Source organism: Hemitrygon akajei, chromosome 5 (genome assembly GCF_048418815.1).
Source record: "Hemitrygon akajei chromosome 5, sHemAka1.3, whole genome shotgun sequence".
Lineage (NCBI taxonomy): Eukaryota > Metazoa > Chordata > Chondrichthyes > Myliobatiformes > Dasyatidae > Hemitrygon > Hemitrygon akajei.
Genome location: NC_133128.1, coordinates 86,023,880 through 86,045,627, shown reverse-complemented (window position 1 = coordinate 86,045,627; position 21,748 = coordinate 86,023,880). Strand labels below are relative to the sequence as shown.

Below are 21,748 nucleotides of genomic sequence, written 5' to 3'. Positions count from 1 at the left end.
GAAAATAATATTCCTATGGTTTGGAATGCATTATTCGAATGAGAGGTGGAATCAGATTCAAAATTTAATTGGAAATACACTTGATGGATATAAATGTAGAGCTTAAAAGGCAGGGGTAATGAAACTAATTGGCTTGTTCTTTCAAAGAATTAGCACAAATTCAGAGGGATGAACATTTCTATAATGTATGATTTGAAGAATGATTGTCAAAGAGACATGGATTCAAAGAACTGAAAAGAAAATTTAAGCTTGGATTCAGGAAATTATTCAAGGAATACATATAATGGACTCTCATACAGGGTAGGAAATCCTCAATGTGCTATGGAACTGGAGTTAATATAGGCTGAATGTCCTGATCACATTGTCTAATCAAAATGCAAAGGTTGAATGTCTCACTCATAGTGCTCATATCACTTTTCTACCCATTACAGAAAATTACAGAACAATTCTCAGATGGCAATAGTGTTTTAGATGGTCAATAAAGTTTTGGGAATGGGTGCCAAATGAGAAAAATACATAGAAATCCAGGATCTTTGTGCCTCATATTCAGTTACTCAGATGGGTTGGGGATTTCCAGGAATAACAGCCCTAATAGTAAGCAGCATACATGCTGTCTACCAACAATTTTGGTGTAAACCCCAAGCCATATGGAAAATCTAGACAAGTTAAATCTACAAAATGCAACAAATTAGCAAATTTGTACCAAACTATCCAATACTTCCATGATTTATCAGTTAGCACTTGACACCATCTTTGTCTCACTTATCTACATAAATTAAAATATACTCACCTCCTCATTAATTGCCACAACAAAGCTAAGGTTGGCATGTGTTTGCCTTCATTCAGGTCCTGACCCGCGATGCCAACAAGTGAGAATTTGGCTTTGTTCCTTCCCAGATCAACTGCATAATTACAGTTTTCCAGCTGTTGAATAATATAACCTACATGTTAGCAAGATTGGTTTAATTCATTATCTATATAATGAATTCTTCTCGATTGCAGTCAATAAAGGGCTTGAGTTCCTGCCTTTTCCGTCATTGGTGCTCAATTCAAGTCAATGAGCAGGTCCCCCTTGTTATGGTTTGGGACCAAGTTACAATGCACCAGATTAAAGCTATGGATATTAATGAACTCATTCCACTGTTCCACTTACTGCTCACATAAAGACACTCTGGTTTAAGTTCCAGCATATGGGACCATACTCCTCTGGTTGCAGCTGTGTGCCGAAGAGCTGAATGTGTTAAATAGATTCCAAGGTGGTGCTCAAAGTTGCAGGTAGAGTAGGGAGTGATCATAAAGTTGCCTACCAGTCTGTTCACCATTTACACAGTAGCACTGGTGGAGTCTGGTCTTTGCACTTTTTACTTTTACCTGTTTTCTATCTGCATTTTACTATTTGTAAAACACTTATCTTTTTTCCCCACTTCAAATTTGATTATCTTACCTTGTCTCAATTTCCATATCCCCCCACATATAATCTATTCATGTCTAATTTTTATGCTTTTAGCTATGTTGCCAACCTTTGTGTCACCAGCAAACTTTAGTAATTGGCTTTTAAACCCGTTTCAGATATTGAACCATGTCTTACAATATTTAAAAATCAGTATTGTTTTGTAAGGAATTAAAAGTAAAACTAAAATGGATTAATGGTAGCAGCAGTTTCATTTACATGTAGATCCAAACCAAAGTTGCAGATAGAGTATCAGAGTAGAAATCATTTAATGGCTCTTTCAATAAATTGGCTCAGGAAAATGATCAAACACATGGAATTCATGAGTGCAAACCATTTCATTTCATCAGTTTTTGTCTGTTTGGGAATTAAATAGTTGCATGAACAACAAATGTAAAACGTGGAGAGTGAACATCGGTGTGGAAATTAGACTAAGTGATTCTAAACTAAATGGACCAAATATCCTGTTTCTGTGCAATGACATTTAATAGTGGGTCAGAGACATTCACAAAACATCCACAAGTCGTGTGACTTTGACCGCCATTGATCATGAATTGCCTTTGGTATTTGCTTTAGATAGTGTGGGTGGCTTACCACTGAGACAGGTAGGGTGGAAACACTCCATGATCACATGATCCAAAGTAGGAACACAAGTTCTCTCAGTCTTGAAGACCAGCCCACAGATTTGTTGCCACATGTTCAGCATACCAAATCAGCTTTGGCTATGAAAATGGAAACTATGGAAACCAAGGAATGCTTTCAATACAGTGATAATTAGCCTTTCCATAGTGATATATAAAACGTATAGGTAGGAGGATTTTGATCTTCCTAAAGATAAATCTATATTTGCTACAGATGGGTACTTGATGGTCAGTATGGGCAGAGTTGGCTAAAGGACATATTTCTGTGCTATTTGATTATATAGCCATCAGCTTCAGGGATGTCAGGTGATCAGCAACGAGTGAAACTGCAAAAATCTCATTGATATGATTGTTCTGATATATACCAATGAAAGTTTTAATTGAACACTTACTTTCTTCATGTTAGCACCCAGTTTAGGATAAGGGGGCTTGTTCACCCGACTCCAGTCCACAGGGACCTTAATCTTTTCATAGAGCTGCAGAATCACCAAGGCATCATCTAGGTCACTGAAACAAAATGATATGTAAGCAATTTAGATCATTAACAAAGTAATGAATGAGATACTGCAATTGAAACATGACATGTGGTAAGAGTTAGGCTTATTCGTGTTTTAGTCTTTTGTTAAAATAAGGATTTAACATTGAAACTGACTCAGAACAGATTAGAGTGAAGACATGTTTTGGGACCAAAGTACACAACTACACCCAGTACAAGCTGTAATATTCTGATTCGGAATCTGTTAATATTATATTCAGAACCAGTGCAGAAAACATTTGAAATTTTCCAGCAGGCTGATCCATGTCAGAAAGGGAACCTGGAGCAGGAATTTGGCAACAGATATTCCTCCTATAAACTGCTGATGATTGAACATGGTTTTATTAACTGCTGAATTTACGAGCAAAAAAATCTCCCAAAATACTCCAATCTATCCAAATACATACAAATCTAGAAATGTGCAGATTGACACTAGCTTTAATTTTGAATGGATTTAGAACATAGAACTGTAAGCACAGGAACAGGCCCTTCAGCTCACAATGTTATGGCAAACTAATAAAATCAGTAATCAAATATGCACTACATTAATTCTTTTTGCCCAGACAATGTCCATATCCTTCCATTTCATACATTCATATGCCTATCCAAGAGCCCCTTGAATGCTCCTGTCTACCACCACTCCCAGAAGGTGTATTTCAGGCACCCGCCACTCTGTGTTTAAAACAGATTGCCCCACGCATCTCTTCTGAATTTACCGCCACTTGCCTTAAATGGCAATGCCAATAGAAGTCCATTTTTAATTACTAGGTTAGTGTTTGTGTTATAGTTTGTGTTCAATATAGTTTTTGTAAGTAGTTGCATATGATTTAGCTTGTTCTGCGTAACGTGATTTCTACCCTCACAATATCTACACTCTAATATACACTGTCCCTTAATATAAACTGGGACCTTCTTAGTGCAAGAGCTTTAGATGGGCAGAATTTGTAATGTGCATTCTGGAGGGTTTCTTAAATCAATATGCAGATAGTCCAACAAGAGGAGATGCTGTATTGGACCTGGTGTTGGGTAATAAGCCTGGCCTGGTGACTGACCTTTCAGTGGGTGAGCAGTTACGGAACAGCGACCACAAATCCTTAAGTTTTAAGATAGCTATAGTTAAGGATAAGTATAGACATTGCAGGAAAAGTACTAAATTAGAGCAGGGCAAATTACGAGAGCATTAGGCAGGAATTAGGGAGAGTTAATTAGGAACAACTGTTTTTGGGCAAGTCCACATCCGTGTGGATGGTGTTTAAAGACCAACTGCACAGAGTACAGGACAGGTAAGTTCCAGTCAGGAGGAAAGACGAGGATGGCAAGGTAAGAGAATCTTGTATGCTGTGGCAGGGGTTGGGGGGTGGGTGTAGAATTTAATCAAGATGAAAAAAGTTAAGTATGTAAAGCTTAGGCTAGAGTCAAACACAGCCCTTGAAGATGATAAAGAAGCCAGAAAAAAACTCAAGAGTTTAGGGGGAACATTCGGGCTCAATCTGAAGTTTTAAGAATAAATTGGATAGATACATGGATGGGAGAGGTCTGGAGGGTTATGGATATTAGCAGGTGAATGGGACTAGCAGAATAAAGTTTCAGCACAGACTAGAAAGGCCGAATGGCCTATTTCTGTGCTGTAGTGTTCTATGGTTCTAAGGGAATTAGGAAAGCTAGAAGGGCCATGAAAACCCAACACTGTCTCCCTCTTTACCTCGAAATGCCCTAGCATATTAATACACACAGTACTGGCAAGTAGGATTGAAGAGAAACCCGAGGCAATCATTACATACATCAAGAGCAAGAGGATAACTAGGGAGAGGGTAGGACCACTGAAAGATAAAGAGGGGAACATTTGCTTGGATATGAAGGATGTGGGTGAGGTCATAAATGAGTACTATATATTGGTATTTACCAAGAAGAAGGACATGGAGGATAGGGGGATCAGTGCTGTGCATATCAACATGCTATGGCATTTTGAGGTAATGGGGGAGATAGAGTTGGGTTCCTCAAGAACCTTTAATGTGGCTAAATCTGCAGGGCCTGATGGAATATTCTCCAGGTTATTGAGAGAGGCGAGAGAAGTGATTGCTGGGGCCTTGACCAATATCTTCATGTACTTTCTAGCCATGGGCAAGGTCCTGGAGAATAGGTAAGTAGCTAATATTGTTTCATTATTCACAAAGGGAACCAGGGATAATCCTAGAAACTATAGAGCAATGGGTCTTACATCAGCGGTAGAGAAGTTACTAGGTAGAATACATAAGGATAGGATTTATGAACATTTGGAAAACGGTGGCCTAATTAGGGAGAGCCAACATTGCTTTGTACAGAGGAAGTCATGTCTTACTAACCTGACTGAGTTTTTTGATGAGGTAACGAGGGTGATCAATGAAGGTAGAACTGTGGAGGTTGTCTACATGGATTTTAGTAAGAGTTTTGATAAGGTGTCTCATAGGAGACTCATTTAGAATGTTAAGATGTATGGGATTCATGGAGAATTGGCCATTTGGATTCAGAACTGGCTTGCAGTGGTCAAAGGGACTTATTTTAGTTGGAGGTCTGTGATTAATGGTGTTCCACATGGACCTGTACTGGGACCTCTGCTGTGTATAATGTATATAAATGACAAAGATGAAAATATAGATGGGTGGGTTAATAAGTCTGTAGATGATACAAAGAATGGTTGCATTGTGGATAGCATAGAGGACTGGCAAAGAATACAATGGGATATAGATCAGTTGCAGAAATTGACAGAGAAACGGCAGAGCTTAACCTGGCCAAATGTGAAGTGTTGCACCTTGGTAGACCAAGCGTAAGGAGACAGTAAGGGCAAGGCTCTTAACAGTGTTGATGAACCGAGGAATCTAGGGGTCCAAGTTAACAGCTCCCTGACAGTAGCTACACAAGTTGATGGGGTGGTTAAGAAGGCATGTACAGGCTTGCCTTTATTAGTCAAGGCATTGAGTTCAAAGGTTGTGAAGTTATGTTGTCGCTTTATAAAAGCCTAGTTAGGATGCATCTGGAGTATTGCTCACAGTTCTGGTCACCCCACTATAGGAAGGAAATCGAGGTCTTGGAGAAGGTGCAGAAGAATGCTGTCTAAATTACAGGACATGTGCTACAATGAGGGGTTGGACAAACTTTGGTTATTTCTCTGGAGCAGTGGAGGCTGAATGGAAATCTGATAGGTCAAATGTAAAGAGGGGAGATTAATAAGATTATGAAAGGAATAGACAGAGTAGACATTTGGTATCTTTTCCCCAGGGTTGAAATGCCTAATACCAGAGAGTATGCATGTTTAAATGTCTAATTCCATTGGTGTGGATTATGCAGCTGACTGCATCAGAGTGCAAAGGACACAGGCAGTCTACCAGTGAGGGATCGTTTTAGCTGCTTTTTTTGTGATAGCAAGAGCCTGTTAGATATTGTTAATGTGGAGTGCTGTAAGTCCATTTCACTGATTTATCAGCAGATGGTAGGGTGGACAGTGGAGGAGCTGTGTGCCTTTGGCTAGTGTGAGGACTAGGCCTCAAGCCGGGGTGTCGCCTATTTACAACTGCCCAGAAGAGAGGTGTCAGAATCACTGCACTTCACCGGAGGCGGTGTGACACAGCGTTTAAGCTGCAGGGTCTTGGGCTATATATTTTTTTGCGTGATGTTACGAACCCATAGGTTTTGTTTGCTGTGGACTGTCACTTTAAGAGAGTGCCTGAGTGAAACGGGACTAACAATGATGTCAGCCACCAACTTCCTCAACTCACTTCTGATTTTTAGAGAGAGAGAGAGATGGTCAGTTGGAACAAGAGAGACAGAACAGCTACTCTCAGTAAGACTTGGATTTAAGAACTGCCGGGGCAAGGTTTGCTCCAGAATGTGTGTCTGTCACTTCGTATAATCCAAAGGAGTGGATTTAGGAATGTCCTGTGGAACCACCTGAAGTTAGCCCTTGCCTGGGTATGTTATGTGGTAATCACTTGAAGACGACATTCCTGTGACGGGTCACTTTGGTGATATATCTAAGTGGACTTTGGATCGATTCAGTGGACAAGATCTTCGATGACGGTTTTTGTTTACTTGTGGAATTCAACATAATCGCCATCTCTGTACATTTACCCCGGATTACAAAAAAATCTCTCTCCCATCATTTATTCCTTGGATTACTGAACTTTCCTACTTTACCATCTTAAGACTCTAAGCCTTGTTCCTCCAGGCTCGATAGTTTGTGAGTTATATTTACACACATTTTTACACATAACATTGTTAACTTTTGTTTATCTTGGTCAAGTTACTATATTATAAGTAGATACTAATAAAGATAGTGGTTTTAACATCAAAACCAGACTCCAGTGTGAACTCTATTACTGTTGGTTTGTCTCTAAATCATTACAGTTTGTAACAGTGACTGTATTTTACTGATATCTTCTATGTGCTTTGTGCTGGGTGTGGCTGTTGGTACTGCATTTTGCACCTTGACCCTGAAATAATGCTGTCTTGTATGGCTGTATGCTGGATTTTCATGTATGGTTGAATGACAATTAAACTTGGAATAATGAACTATGCACTTAAAGTGAGAGGGGTAAGTTCAAAGAAGAAGTGGGGCAAGTTTTTTTTAACACAGAGAGAGGTGTTTCCCTGGAATGTGCTGCCTCGGGTGGTAGCAGATGCAGATATATTAGGAATTTTTAAGAGACATTTAGATATGTGCATGAATGTAAGGGAAATGAATATGAATATTGTGTAGGCAGAAGGGATTAGTTAGCCATTTGATTACTGGGCTGAAGGCTCTGTTGCTGTGCTGTACTGCTCTGTGTTCTGTGTGTGTAATTGTGGAGAAAGAATTTGATTCAAAATGGAATGGTGGCACCATCTAATGGTAGCAGTGAAAAATAGTTCAATTTCTGTGTCATACCACAAAATGTCCATTATTAATTATACATCCAGGTTAATTTCATTCTTAATGTTAATGCTTTAGGAAGTTCCAAACCGTACTAGCATTAAATTTAATTTGCTTTTGGTTGTAATTGATACAGATCAGCCCATAGCCCGTAAGCAGGTTAAAACCAGTGTAAAAGTACAAGGTGAGTATGGAGTGCAAGCCAGGAAGACCATTTGTATCTCAATTTTGTTCTAAAACTTATCACTGTGCTCTATCTAAGTATCCCTTGGCTTAGTAGCAGAAAGCTGTGGGCTCATGTATTATTTCAACTCATTCATTGATGTGAATGGGGCTTTCAAAACCACATGAAAATGCAGTGGTGATCTGTTATATTCTATAACCATTGCAGATGGTGTAAAGATATTCCACATTACTTCTTCACTGTTGAGGTTGGTTCCAGCGATGATGAAACTGAATCGAAGGATGCCCAAACTAGGATAATATGCACTTGGGGAACAAGTAAGTGTAAGTTTAAAAAGCAAGCAGGACCTGTTGGGACTTTCAGAGGAGCCTGAGATCATGAAAGCTGATGCTTGTTTCGAGTAAGCTTGAGATGTAAGAAGTGAGCAAGGCCTGTCGGGATTTTTAGCAGAGCTTGAAATTATTTGCGTTATTAGGCATTTGTTAAGGACCAATAAAAAGAAGTTAGGTTTACGTGGAGTGGCCGTAGTGTGAGTGGGCCAGGTTTAGCGTGGGGAGCTGAGGCTTTGAATCAATAGGCTTCAGTAGGTTGAGGTTTTTGTCAAGTTTCTCTCCTTTCTTTATTGGTCCCTAGTTAGAGTACTGAGAATGGATCCCAGGTCAATGGTGTGTTCTTCATGCAAGATGTGGAATATCTGGGAGATCTTCAGTCTCCTTGATTGCTACATTTGCAAGAAGTACATCTAGGTGCAGCTCCTTACTAATGTGTTAGGGAACTGGAGCTGCAGTTGAATGACCCTTGTTTCATTTGGGAGAATGAGAAGGCAATAAAAAAGAGCTACATTAGTCAGTGGGTATTGAATCCATGGACATTAGCAAGCCTTTGACAAAGTTCTGTATGGGAGGCAGGCTGGCATTCTGGATGAAGTAGTAAATTGGATTCAACATTGGCTTAGTAGGAGAAGTCAGAGGCTGGTAGTAGATAGTTGCTTCTCTAACTGGAAGCCTGTGACTAGTGGTGTGCAGCTGAGATCAGTACTGGGTTAGGAGCCTTGGCATCCTGATCAACAGACTGCAATCAGTAAGGATAGGCAGCAATATCCCTGCCACAATTATCCTCAACACTCATACTCCACAAAGCTGTATCCTCAGCCCTCTACTCCCTATACATTCACTCTGTGGCTGGATTCTGTTTTAGTACTCTATCCATAAATTGCAGATGATACCACTGTAGGTGGACATATCTCAAGCTAGAGTGAGTTGGAATCTAAGAAGGAGATAGAGAACCTAGTGGCATGGTGTTGTGGCAACAAATTTTCCCTCAAAGCAGAAGAGCTGTTCATTGACTTCAGGGACAGGGTAGGTGTACACACTCCTGTTTAAATCAATGGTGCTAATGTTGAGAGGGCTGTGAAATTCAAGTTCCTATGAGTGAACAGCACGAATAGCCTGCCTGATCCAACCACATAGATGCTATGGTGTGAAAGATTCACCTATACCTCTACTTCCTCAGGAGGTTAAAAAATTTGGCATGTCCTCGGAGTCTTACCAATTTTTAGTGATGCACCGTAAAAAACATCCTGTCTGAGTATATCACAGGTTGGTATAGCAACTGCTTTGCCTGTGACCACATGAAACTGCAGAGATTTGCGGACACAGCTCGGCATATCATGGAAACCAGCTTCCCCATTTATGGGCTCTGTCTCAGTAAAGCAGCCAGCATAATCAAAGACCCACCCACCCCAAGCATTCTCCCTTCTCTCCTTTTCCTTTGGGCAGAAATTACAAAAGTCTGAAGGCATATATCACCAGATTCAAGGACAGCTTCTATTCTGCTGTTGTAATACTATTGAATGGTTCCCTAGTATGATAAGATGGACTCTTGACCTCAGAATCAAAATCAGTGATAACGAAATTGTTCTTTGTCTAGCGGTAGTGGTTTGATTCTCTTGTGTATTGCCTTATACACATGGTATGAATTTCACATCACTGCTCTGCCCCAAGCATGAACGTTGTGCTGGTTTGTTGCATGCAGGCATGAACCACTTCTTTATCTGAGTTGTTGTTTACAGGATGTTGGACATTCATTCCAATTAACAATGGCAGCAAGATTATTGATTAAAAGTTCATGAAGGTTATTGACAAGGACTTTTTTTATTCTTCATATGGATAGTAAAGATCCCGCAGCATTTTTTTAAAAAAGAAACTGATTTTTTTTCCCTCTTGCCACAAATGAGAAAATCTGCAGATGCTAGAAATCCAAGCAGCACACACAAAACGCTGGAAGAACTCAGCAGGCCAGGCAGCATCTGTGGAAAAGAGTACAGGACCTGATGAAGGGTCTCAGCCCAAATGGTTGACTGTTACTCTTTTCCATAGATGCTGCCTGGCCTGCTGAGTTCCTCCAGCGTTTAGTGTGTGTTGCTTTTTTACTCCTGTCTGGTGATCAGTTTTTCCCCCTTAACTATTATCACTAAAGTAGATTACCTTTTCACTATAACCCATAACACAGCTATTTATGAGGGATTTCTTTGGCCAGATTGGTTACGCTATTTTATACATTACCCTTAAAAAGAAATTTATGAATATAAAACACTTTTGGATTCTCTAAAATAGAGCTATAATAATTTATACTTAAAATTTGTCATGGGCAGAACAGCAATTGATTGTATGTGAAATTTACAAAGCACTTAACTGTGCAAAGCATTTTAAGTGCGGATGATTTAGATTTTCATAACAACTTGTTGTGGATGGTGCACTTGGTTAACGTTCTGTGACGTCGGCCCCACAGCCTGTGTCTTGCCCTGAGAGTTATCCTTTGCAGTCTTCCTTACCTGTACAAATGATTCACATGTGGAGTCACACCAAGTGAATTCATCCAGTTTCTGAAAGTCCTTTCTTCTCTTGTCTCACCTACAAAATTATTGAAGCAGGTAGAAAATGTGTTTAGTTGCTAACAAAAAGGCAGCAAAATCTATGATTTAGGGAGCATCCATAAATTTCCCATATGAAGACGTAGTTGAAGAATGCACAAGAGATAATTGCACAGCTGATAAGTGTTGGACATCGAGATAAGTAAGGGTTCTGCTGTAACTAGCTGATAAAATGTGATTATTTCCTCAGAAACTGCCCTCGTGCCTCAGACCACAAAAAACCACCCATGCTCCACCCCGAGTAAGAACTTGCTGTACGAAATTAAACGAAAATATATCAGAGTCAAGATACCTTTATCTATCTGAATTTTAGTGATTGAATGAAGTAAATCCAATTACTCAAGTCTGTCTTTGCATCCATTACTCATACCTTTGATAATGTACTCTTCAAAATTTCCAGTATATATATTCTCCCTACAAAGAAACTGTACACAATATTCTTCACCAATTACAACCTTGCTTTATTTTCTTATTAACATTATTTATGCTGATCTAATAGAAAAAAACAAAATCCATTTTGAACAACTGCATCCCTCTGTGCCAGTAAAGAATAAATGTACTGTTGCAGTGTGGAGCTCAACCTGAAGAGTTTGTACCCAAGTTTCAGTTTGTAGCTTTGATCCCCGGACCCACTGGAGCTCATTGCTGGGAAGGCAACATCAATTGCATTTGATTAGAGTAAAGACACTAACTTGTACCAAAAGATTAGCAGGTTTAGACTGACATCTTACACCAGACTGACAAAGTTCTTCACAAATGAAACATTTTAAGCACTTTAATTTTCTCAGGTACTTACCCTCCAGGAGACTCCAGTCAATGTCTTGATTCTCAGGCTTCTGAAGAGCTGGATATTTGTTGAAGAGATTGGCAACAAACGCCAAGTTTAACTTGGGGTTTCCACGTACGACATCTGCTGCTGTGACAAACTGTCTGCAGCCAAGTTTATCAGCTTGCTGAAGCATGGACTCTGCACGTTTCAAGTCATCTTTTTCCTGAATAAGTAATGAAGTATTTGTGATATTCAGTCTGATTTGTTTTTGAAACCTCAAACTGCAATCGTAACATACAATCACAAAAACTCACTGCTCTTCACTCAGCTCTGGAACCTTGGGCATTGAAGGTACATACATCCGGATGCTCTTTGTTGACTACAGCTCAGCATTGAACACTATAATCTCTTCAAAACACATCACCAAGCTTCAAGACCTGGGCCTCAGTACCTCCCTGTGCAACTGGATTCTTGATTTCCTCACTGGCAATCCCCAGTTAGTATGGATTGGTAACAGCATCTCCTCCACACTCACCATCAGCACAGGGATGTGTGCTCAGTCCCCTGGTCTACTCACTATATACTTATGACTGTGAGACTAAGTTCACTTTCAATGCCACATTTAAGTTTGCTGATGACTACAATGCTGTTAACTGAATCAAAGGTGGTGATGAATAGGAGAGAGATACAAAATCTGGTTGAGTGGTGCAGCAATAACAGCCTCTCACTCAGTGTTAGCCAAACAAAAGAGATGATTATCAACTACGGGTGGAAGAAGATGCAGGTCCAGGTAGAGGGGGTTAGTAGTTTTAAATTCCTTCCTATCAACATAGTAGAGGATCTGCCCTTGTACCAGGACATAGTGTCATAACAAAGAAGGCAAGACAGAGCCTGTACTTTCTTAGAAGTTTGCATAGATTTGGCACATTACCAAAAGCTTTGACAAACTTCTATAGATGCACAGTGGAGAGTATTTTAACTGGCTGCATCATGGACCGGTATGGAAACACCAACAGCCAGGAACGAAAAAGGCTACATGGTGGATACAGACAAGTCCACCATAGGCAAAGCCCTCCCCACCATTAAGTACATTTACATGGAGCACTGCCTCAAGAATGCAGATCCATCATCAAAGACCCTCACCATCCAGGCCATGTCCTCTTCTTACTACTGCCATCAAGTAGGAGGTATGGATGCCTTAGGTCCCACACCATCATGTTCAGGAACAGTAACTACACCACCACCATGAGGATCCTGAACGGTTCACACTACTCTGAACTGATCCTATGATCTACAGACTCACTTTCAAACATTCTTTACAACTCACGTTCTCAGTATTGTTTTTATTTGCACACTTCACTTGTATATTGGTATTTATGTTTATGCATAGTTTTTTAAAAATTCTATTGTCTTTTTTTTCTGTAAATGCCTGCAAGAAAATTAATCTCAAGGTAGTATATGGTAACATATATGTACTTTGATAATAAATTTACTTTGAAATTGAACTATAAGTGAAATCCAACTAACAGTTGGCAAGTATCCTGAATTATAAGCATGGTGATGTTACTCTTAATACAGTTGAGTTCAATTTCTCATGATCCGTTAACAGCCATCAATTTACCATTTATCTGAGTGTTCCACAGAAATTATACCAACATTTGAACAATAGGAAAACAGTTCACTCACCCCAAACGATTACCTGCCTGGCCTTACATATCTTCTAACCTCCTGTCCACACCTCATTTGAATTCAGTTCAGTTCACAGACTGATACTACATCGCTAATCATACTGTAGCCACTTCATTTACATTTTTAATGAAATGAAAGCCAAGAATTCTAAACGAATGTTCACCAGCATACCGTGTATGCAAAGAAGTTAACATTTTAAAAGAGGGGATTAGTGAAAGTCATTCAAAACCACAACCAAGATCGTGTTTAATATCACTGGTATACGTCAGGAAATTTGTTTTGCAGTAGCAGTACATGGCAATATATATGAATAAAACTATAAATTACAATAAGAAGTATATACAGTACAGAGGAAAATTAAATTAAATAAGTAGTGTCTAATGCCTGGTTAAGAACAAGTTTTATTGTATTGCTAATGTTGTGCAATTTTCTGCAGCTTTTCTGTAAAACGCATTGTGTTCTGTTAGTTAAGTTTCACAGTTCAGTATTTTGGTTTCTGCAAAGATTAGGATCTGTTTGCTCAGTTTAGGAATGTGGTATCAGCTAACTGGGTTTGTCTTGGTAACTTTCTGTACAGTGGGATGCCATGGAACATTCGAGAGAGCTGCAGATTTCTGAGAGTCAGTGGGATGGTTTTGGGTCTTTGTTGGCAAGAGGTGTGAAGAAAAGCACAAGGGAAGATGCTTGCAGAATCCTGCTCAAAGGAGAGACCCCGCTGTAAGAAGTGCTTTGTGCAGACGAATGGTTCCAAGGAGGAAGTGCCAATTCTCCTGAGTTAGCCAGTTTGTTTGAAATGGTCTTCAAGTGAAGTTCGGACTGTGGCTGGTGCCTTTCACACAGAACGTGGGTTCAGCAGGGGAGTAATCAAGGCAAAGCACCCGACTGCTCCAGAAATGACCTCCAATGTTTTTGTGCACATTTAGACTAGTTTAATTGTACCCGGCCCTTTTTCTTTTTCTCTATTAACTATTTGTTAAAGTTGAAATAGCTGTAAATATCCTTCCACTTTAATTTTATGCTGGTGTAAGGTCTGTTATTTCCGGGCAAATGGTAACTTTACATGGGGCAGTATTTACACAGCATTCACCATAATTTCTGCACCCTCATCAGAACATTTCAACTTCCCTATTTGGTTGAATCTAAGTCATTCCAATCCTAGGCATGTGTTGTTTATTGAAGGTACCCTTCTCACTGTTACCCATGCAATGCTAAGTTACTTGACTGTTAGCCAGAGTTAGCTAATGAGCCTGGTTTATTTCAAGCCACGGTGGGAGGGTTACTAGTGCAAAAAGAGAGGGAAAAATACCGAGGTAGTGTTCATGGGTTCATTGCCCATTCATAAATTTGATGGCGGAGGGAAAGAAGCTGTTCCTGAAACGTTCAGTGTGTGTCTTCAGGGTCCTGTACCTCCTCCTTGATGGCAGCAATAGAAGAGGGCATGTTCTGGGTGATGGAAGTCCTTACTGATGGATGGTGCATTTTTGAACCTCGGTTCCTAGATGCTGGGGAGGCTAGAGCCCATGATGGAGCTAGCAAAGTTTACAACTTCCTGCAGCTTTTTCTGATCCTGTGCAGTGGCCCCTGCATGCCAATCAGTGATGTAACCAGTTAGAGTCCTCTCCATGGTACATTTGTAGAAATTTGCGAGTGTCTTTGGTGATATACCAATTCTCAAATTCCTAATGAAATACAGCCTTTGTCATGCCTTCTTTGTAATTGCATCAATATATTAGGCCCAGGATAGATCTGCGAGATGTTGACACCCAAGGAACTTGAAATTGCTCACCCTTTCCACTTCTGATAACTTGGTAGGACTGGTCTTTGTTCCCTTGACTCCCCCTTCCTGAAGTACACAATCAGTTCCTTGGTCTTGCTGATAGTGAGTGCAAGGTTGTTGCTGCTACACCGCTCACCCAGCAGCTGATCTATTTTTCCCCTGTACATCATCTTGTCACCATCTGAAATTCTGCTGTGTCATCGACAAATTTGAAGGTGCAGTTTGATCTGTGCCTAGCCATACAATCGTGGGAGCAGAGAGAGTAAAGCAGTGGGCTAATCATGTGTCCTTGAGGTGTGCCAGTGTTAATTGTCAACCAGGAGGAGATACTATTTCCGATCCGTACAGTGTGTTCTCCCAGTGAAGAAGTTAAGGGTCCAGTTGCATAGGGAGGTACAATGGCTCAGGTTTTGGAGCTTGTTAAATAGATTTTGTTGAACACTGAGCTGTAGTCAATAAACAGCGGCCTGACGTAGGTAGTTGTATTATCCAGGTGACCCAAGGCCGAAAGGAGAGCCAGTGAGGTTGCATCCACTATTAACCTATTGTGGCGATAGGCAAATTTCAGCGGATCCAGGTCCTTGCTTTGGCAGGAGTTGATTCTAGCTATGACCATCCTCTCAAAGGACTTCATCACAATAGATGTGAACACCAATTGGCAAAAGTTGTTGAAGCAGCTCACCCTGCTCTTCTTGCGCACTGATATGATTGACGCCCATTTGAAGCACGTGAGAACCTCCAGCTACAGCAGTGAGAGATTGAACACTCCCGCCAGTTGGTTGGCACAGGTTTTTAGAACCCCACCAGGTACACAATTAGAGCCTGATGCCTTGCGAGGATTCACCCTTTGACTTCAGCCACTGAGACGGAGATTACAGGATCAGCAGATGCTGCAGGGATTCACACAGATGTAGTTTTATTCTCCCTTTCAAAGCCTGCATAAATGGCATTGAGCTCAGAAGCTAGGAGCTAACAGAGGGCAAAAGGATATACATGTTCACAGGAAGAGGAGAACCATGGGGGAATTGGGAGCAAAAGAGGGAGAAAGAAATAAAAGGATGAGTGGACAGAACAGGGAATAAGGAAAGTAAGCAATTGGGAAGTAGAGAAATAGCATGGGTAAGAAATAACTAGGAATTAAAGCATGGTACTAGGAAACAAAAAATCAGTAGGAGAGGATAACAAGCAGGTGGGTGAATTAGTGGGGGCACAAGGAAAGGGGGATTTTTAGAGAGCCCTGGGAAAAAGGATATTATCAGAGAGCAAGGGAAAACATGTGGAATTAGTGAAGGCCATGTTATCAAAGTATTGTGTGGGGAGTTAAACTAAGTATGTGATAAAGGAATGTCAAACCCTTTAACTAGTTTGTAACAAAAGGGAAATTAAATTTCTGTTCTTCCTTCAATGGGTTGCAGCCAACCTTTGATCAACCTGTACACTATTTTATGAAAATGAGAAAATAATAAGACTACACATTAATACATACATTAATACCAGACATATCAACCGAAATTGGAGCCTGTCCCTCTTCATCTCCTTTCGGTGCGATTTGATTGAGAAGATGGTAGTAGGCTTTTGAATCCTGTGGAAATCAGAAGACTTAAAAAGTGGAACATGTAATGCAAGAACAGATTTAGCACATGCAAGCAATTTTACTTGTACTACATAATTATATTTTGTAAAAATCTAATTCTGTCACCAAATAGACAGGAATAATCAACAGCTAAATCGGTTGAATAGTCTCATTAAAACCACATTAATCCGATGCGTTAAGAATGATTTGAACAAATACCTTCGTTAGGTTACAGAAGTCAGTCAGCTTTTCAATTCACCCACATGACAACAATCCAAAAAAATCGAGACATCCGGGGGCAGCATTAAGAGTTCAAACAAAGAGCAAAGTAAAAGCTGTGGAGGATTTAGCATTAGGGTCGACATACATAGATAAAAGACAGGGGATCCTTAAAACTACGGCAGCACAATAATAAAAGCATGATGTGTACCAAGAAACAACAACACACACAAAATGCTGGTGGAACACAGCAGGCCAGGCAGCATCTATAGGGAGAAGCGCTGTTGACGTTTTGGGCCGAGACCCTTCGTCAGGACATATGTATACCAGGTGTTCCCAAACTCAGAAAACTGTGACTCCAAACTCCATCCTGGCACCTGAACAGGTCATCCAGACTAACCTCCCAGTGGACCAGAAGAGTCTAGTTAATCTGGCCTTGGTACTTAATTACAGCAACACAGCCAAAGAAAATTAATTCCCCATTCAGCTCAGTGGCTGCTCTTGTAATCTTGATGTGCACAGGAAAACTGCACTCACTCACAAAAATAATTTTATTTCAGGAAACAACTATCAGATGTCCACATGGACTTTAAAGCCACTTTGTGAGTACATTCCCATTCCTACCTATTCCTCTTCTTCCACATGTATTGAAATAAAAATTTACTGATTGAGTACTATATACTGTTAAATAAAAATTATAATTTTCTCTTTATGAAACCATAAAGCATGGATTCCAGAAGTCCAGCTGACTCACTGATCCAAGTTTCAGGCCGAGACCCTTCGTCAGGACTAACTGAATTTCAGTTAGTCCTGATGAAGGGTCTTGGCCCGAAACGTCAACAGTGCTTCTCCCTATAGATGCTGCCTGGCCTGCTGCGTTCCACCAGTATTTTGTGTGTGTTGCTTGAATTTCCAGCATCTGCAGATTTCCTCGTGTTTGCTTTTCAAATTAACTGACCCAAGATCAGCTTTTGGTACCCTTTTGGAATGGAGCTCACGAATGATTTGGAATAGGTCTGGGCACAGTAAAAGGCCTTTACCCAGTCCTGCCTCTGCTTATACACCAGGTAAAATGATAAGAAGAACCATAGTTGTGAAAAGGGTAAAATTCTGCCTATAAATGCTTAGTGCTCATGTTCAAATGTTCTATCTTTGAATACAATTACCTTCTATAAATTATTATTTCTTTATTGTTAAACTACCTGCGTCTCAATATCACCAAGACCAAGGAGATGGTGGTGGACTTTAGGAGATCTAGGCCTCATATGGAGCCAGTGATCATTAATGGAGAATGTGTGGAGCAGGTTAAGACCTACAAGTATCTGGGAGTACAGTTAGACGAGAAGCTAGACTGGACTGCCAACACAGATGCCTTGTGCAGGAAGGCACAGAGTCGACTGTACTTCCTAAGAAGGTTGGCGTCATTCAATGTCTGTAGTGAGATGCTGAAGATGTTCTATAGGTCAGTTGTGGAGAGCGCCCTCTTCTTTGTGGTGGCGTGTTGGGGAGGAAGCACTAAGAAGAGGGACGCCTCACGTCTTAATAAGCTGGTAAGGAAGGCGGGCTCTGTCGTGGGCAAAGTACTGGAGAGTTTAACATCGGTAGCTGAGCGAAGGGCGCTGAGTAGGCTACGGTCAATTATGGATAACTCTGAACATCCTCTACATAGCACCATCCAGAGACAGAGAAGCAGTTTCAGCGACAGGTTACTATCGATGCAATGCTCCTCAGACAGGATGAAGAGGTCAATACTCCCCAATGCCATTAGGCTTTACAATTCTACCGCCAGGACTTAAGAACTTTTTAAAAGCTATTATTAATGCTTTTTGAGATGGTGATTTAGATGCATATCATATTTTTTTTTACTGAGTTAAGTATTGTTAAGTATTGTATGTAATTAGTTCTGCTACAACAAGTGTATGGGACATTGGAAAAAAAGTTGAATTTCCCCATGGGGATGAATAAAGTATCTATCTATCTATCTATCTATCTATCTATCTTAGCAGTTTATTCTTGACATTCATTGAATGAAAAGGTGATTGTTTCTGTTTTTAAAATGATTTTTCACTAATTTACATGCCTATAATCACAAAGTTGTTAGGGATTCTTGGTTGAAATCAAGAAGACAAATGTATCTAAGAAGAGGATGTGATCTAATGCTTGGAACATTTTATTTCTATCGCTGCAGATAGCCAGTTATGGATGACAGATAATGTGGATGTAAGCCCACATAGAGATATAGAGGCAAGTAATTAGGGAGGGGAATCCTACGTGAAGGGCATTTTCACTATCCTACTTAATTAGATCCCTCTTTAACAGAAATTGTCCCCCGGGACAATTCAGTCTGGGGCCAAGAGGAGGGTAAGTTAAGGATTATTCAGGATTTATAGAATTATGTGAATATAGTAAATATTAATTCAAATGAGAACCAGCCACCCTGAAATAAAACCTGGACACAATTGAACTTCCAACTGATACTTCGTGGCTAGTAAAACCAATCATTGGATTTGGGACATTCTGATTCTGTAGGGCAAGATGGTAGATAAATGTTTATGTCAATTGGTGACCATTGAAAACTTCAGAATGAGATCAATGAAAGTATTCAGTGACCATCTCCTATACTGACACATTGTTAAAGGCACTGCTATTTAATGTGCAGTTTAGGACAGGTCTGTTCTGTCACTTAATTTTCTGGCTAGTTGTATGTTCAAGGAGCAATCCCTTAACATGTAACAAAAGGGGTATATTTTGGGTGTCTGGAGTTTTTGCTCAGAGGCTATTGGAACAGACACCAGTATTGAATATTCAGAGGTTTCGGATGTACCACCATAGTAAATAAGTAATTCTATAAAGTTACCTTACTATATTCAGGATGTTAAAGTTAAGCGGGTGAATATAGCATTGAAACTGTAGTTAATTGTTCAATGTTGGTAATACACAAAACGCTGGAGGAACTCAGCAAGTCTGGCAGCATCTATAAAAGGGAATAAATAGTCGACATTTCAAGACAAGAGCCTTCATCGGGACTGGAAGAGAAGATGGCAGAAGCCAGAATAAGAAGGTGAGGTAGGGGGTAGGGGAAGGAGTACAAGCTGGCAGATGGAAGAGGTAAAGGGCTGAAGGAGATGAACAGGTAAGAAGAAAAAGGGCTGAGAGGGTAACTAGATTCGAGAATGGAAAAAGAAAGAAGGGTGACGGAGAGTAATTACCAGAAGTTGGGGAGATCAATGTTCATGCCATCAGGTTGAAGGCTACCCAACTTGAGTTTGGCCTCATTATGGCACAGAGCAAGCCAAGAACAGACATGCCAATATGAGAATAGGAAGTCAAATTGAAATGGGTAACCACTGGGAGGTCCTGTCTTCTGAGGTGAACAGAGCAAAGGTGCTTGATGAGGTGGTCTCCGACATAGAGGAGGCCACACCAGGAGCACTGGTTAAAATAGATGACCCCCACAACCTCGTAGGTGAAGTATCATCTCACCTGGAAGGACTTTTTGGGACCCTGAATTGTAGTGAGGGAAGATGTGTAGGGGTAGGTGTCATGCTTGCAGGGAATAGGGAGATCAATGGAGAGGAGTGAGTGGACAACAGAGAGAGGGTGATCTCTGCAGAGAGAGGAAAGAGAGGTGGGGTGGGAAAGATACACTTGTTGGTGGAATCCTGTTGGAGATAGCAGAAGTTACAGAGAATGATAATGAGACTCATGGGGTGGTAGATAGGGGCAAGAGGAATTCTATCTCTGTTAAGATGGCGGGAGGATGGGGTAAGGGCAGATGAGCGGAAAATGGAGGAATGTGAATGAGGATAGCATCGATGGTGGTAGAAAGAAAACCCCCATTTTTTGAATAAAGAGGGCATCTCCAAGGTCCTGGAATGTAAAACTCATCCTGAGAAGACATGCAGTGGAGACAGAGGAAATGAGAGAATGGAATAGCATTTTAACATGTGACAGGTTGGGAAGAGATATAATGAGGATAACTGTGAGAGTCGGTAAGTTTGTAAAATATGTCAGTGGATAGTCTTTCTTCAAAGATGGCGACAGAGAAATCAAGAAAGGGGAGAGAGATATCAGAGGTGGTGCCACAATGTGACTAAACTCAAGTTGGAAAAGCAACACTTAATATTCCATCTGGGTAGCCTCCAACTTGAAGGCATGAACATCGATGATGTAACTTCCAGTAACTACTTGCCCCATTTCACCTTCTCTCTTTTTCCACTCGCCATTCTGGTTACCCTCTCATCTTTTCTCTTCTTTCCACCTACCCATCACCTCCCCAATTCCTTCCCTTCCTTCCATGCTCCACTATCCTCACCCATTAAATTCTTCTTTAGCACTTTACCTCTTCCACCTATCAGCTTCCAGTTTCTTTCTTTCTTGCCCCACTCCCACCTTCACCCTCATCCATCACCTGCCAGCTTGCATGCCCCATCCTCCCCCACCTTCTTATTCTGGCTTCTGTCCAGTCCAGGTGAAACATCGACCGTTTATTCCCCTCCAAAAGTGCTGCCACACATGCTGAGCTCCTTCAGCATTTTTGAAAGATATTGCTCAAAATTTCCAGCATCTGCAGATTCTCATTGTGTTTAACAGGTATAAAACATTGTGCCAGGAGAATGAAATTCTCTTGGATTCTCTTTCCTGAGGGTTTGTTGTATGAATAAGGACTTTTATACTTCCTAGTTAGAGTTTCTATATGGCTCAGTTTTAGTCAGTCACAACACTCATGGAATGGATTCACATTAAACAGAGTAGGAGGCGGCAGACTGGACCAAGTACAGAGGCTAATACTCATTCCATTATGATTAAAATTAAGAGAGAGAAAGACATTTGGAAGTCTGTGAATCAGGGCTTGCTAGCTGGTGGACACTCTATGAATTCTAACATGTTTATTCCACATTGTTACTGTATATTTGAGCAATCATTTTAGCATTAACGCTAAATTAGTCAACTAAATATACAACTATAACAATTCTATACACACTACGAAGATGCAGATATAGAAGGAGCAAGATATACAGTGACTAGACTTACTTGAATTTCTTCTACTGATGACTCATGTTTATAAGAAGAAAGGAAAGATATTAATTTAAT

The 21,748-nt window shown here is 40.4% G+C and overlaps 1 protein-coding gene across 2 annotated transcripts in view; it reads right to left on the bottom strand.

Annotated features, from left to right (window-relative positions):
• Positions 1 to 21,748, bottom strand: part of lcp1 (lymphocyte cytosolic protein 1 (L-plastin)) — a 98,762-nt gene that overhangs the window by 13,277 nt on the left and 63,737 nt on the right. The window contains exons 10-15 of one of the 2 annotated variants that reach the window (XM_073045957.1): positions 16,655 to 16,681; positions 16,349 to 16,444; positions 11,424 to 11,619; positions 10,529 to 10,607; positions 2,484 to 2,598; positions 791 to 924 (exon numbers count right to left, since the gene is read on the bottom strand). In XM_073045957.1, coding sequence (XP_072902058.1) covers positions 791 to 924; positions 2,484 to 2,598; positions 10,529 to 10,607; positions 11,424 to 11,619; positions 16,349 to 16,444; positions 16,655 to 16,681 — 647 coding nt within the window. The remainder of the gene's footprint in view (positions 1 to 790; positions 925 to 2,483; positions 2,599 to 10,528; positions 10,608 to 11,423; positions 11,620 to 16,348; positions 16,445 to 16,654; positions 16,682 to 21,748) is intronic. The other variant, XM_073045958.1, reaches the window with a different exon arrangement.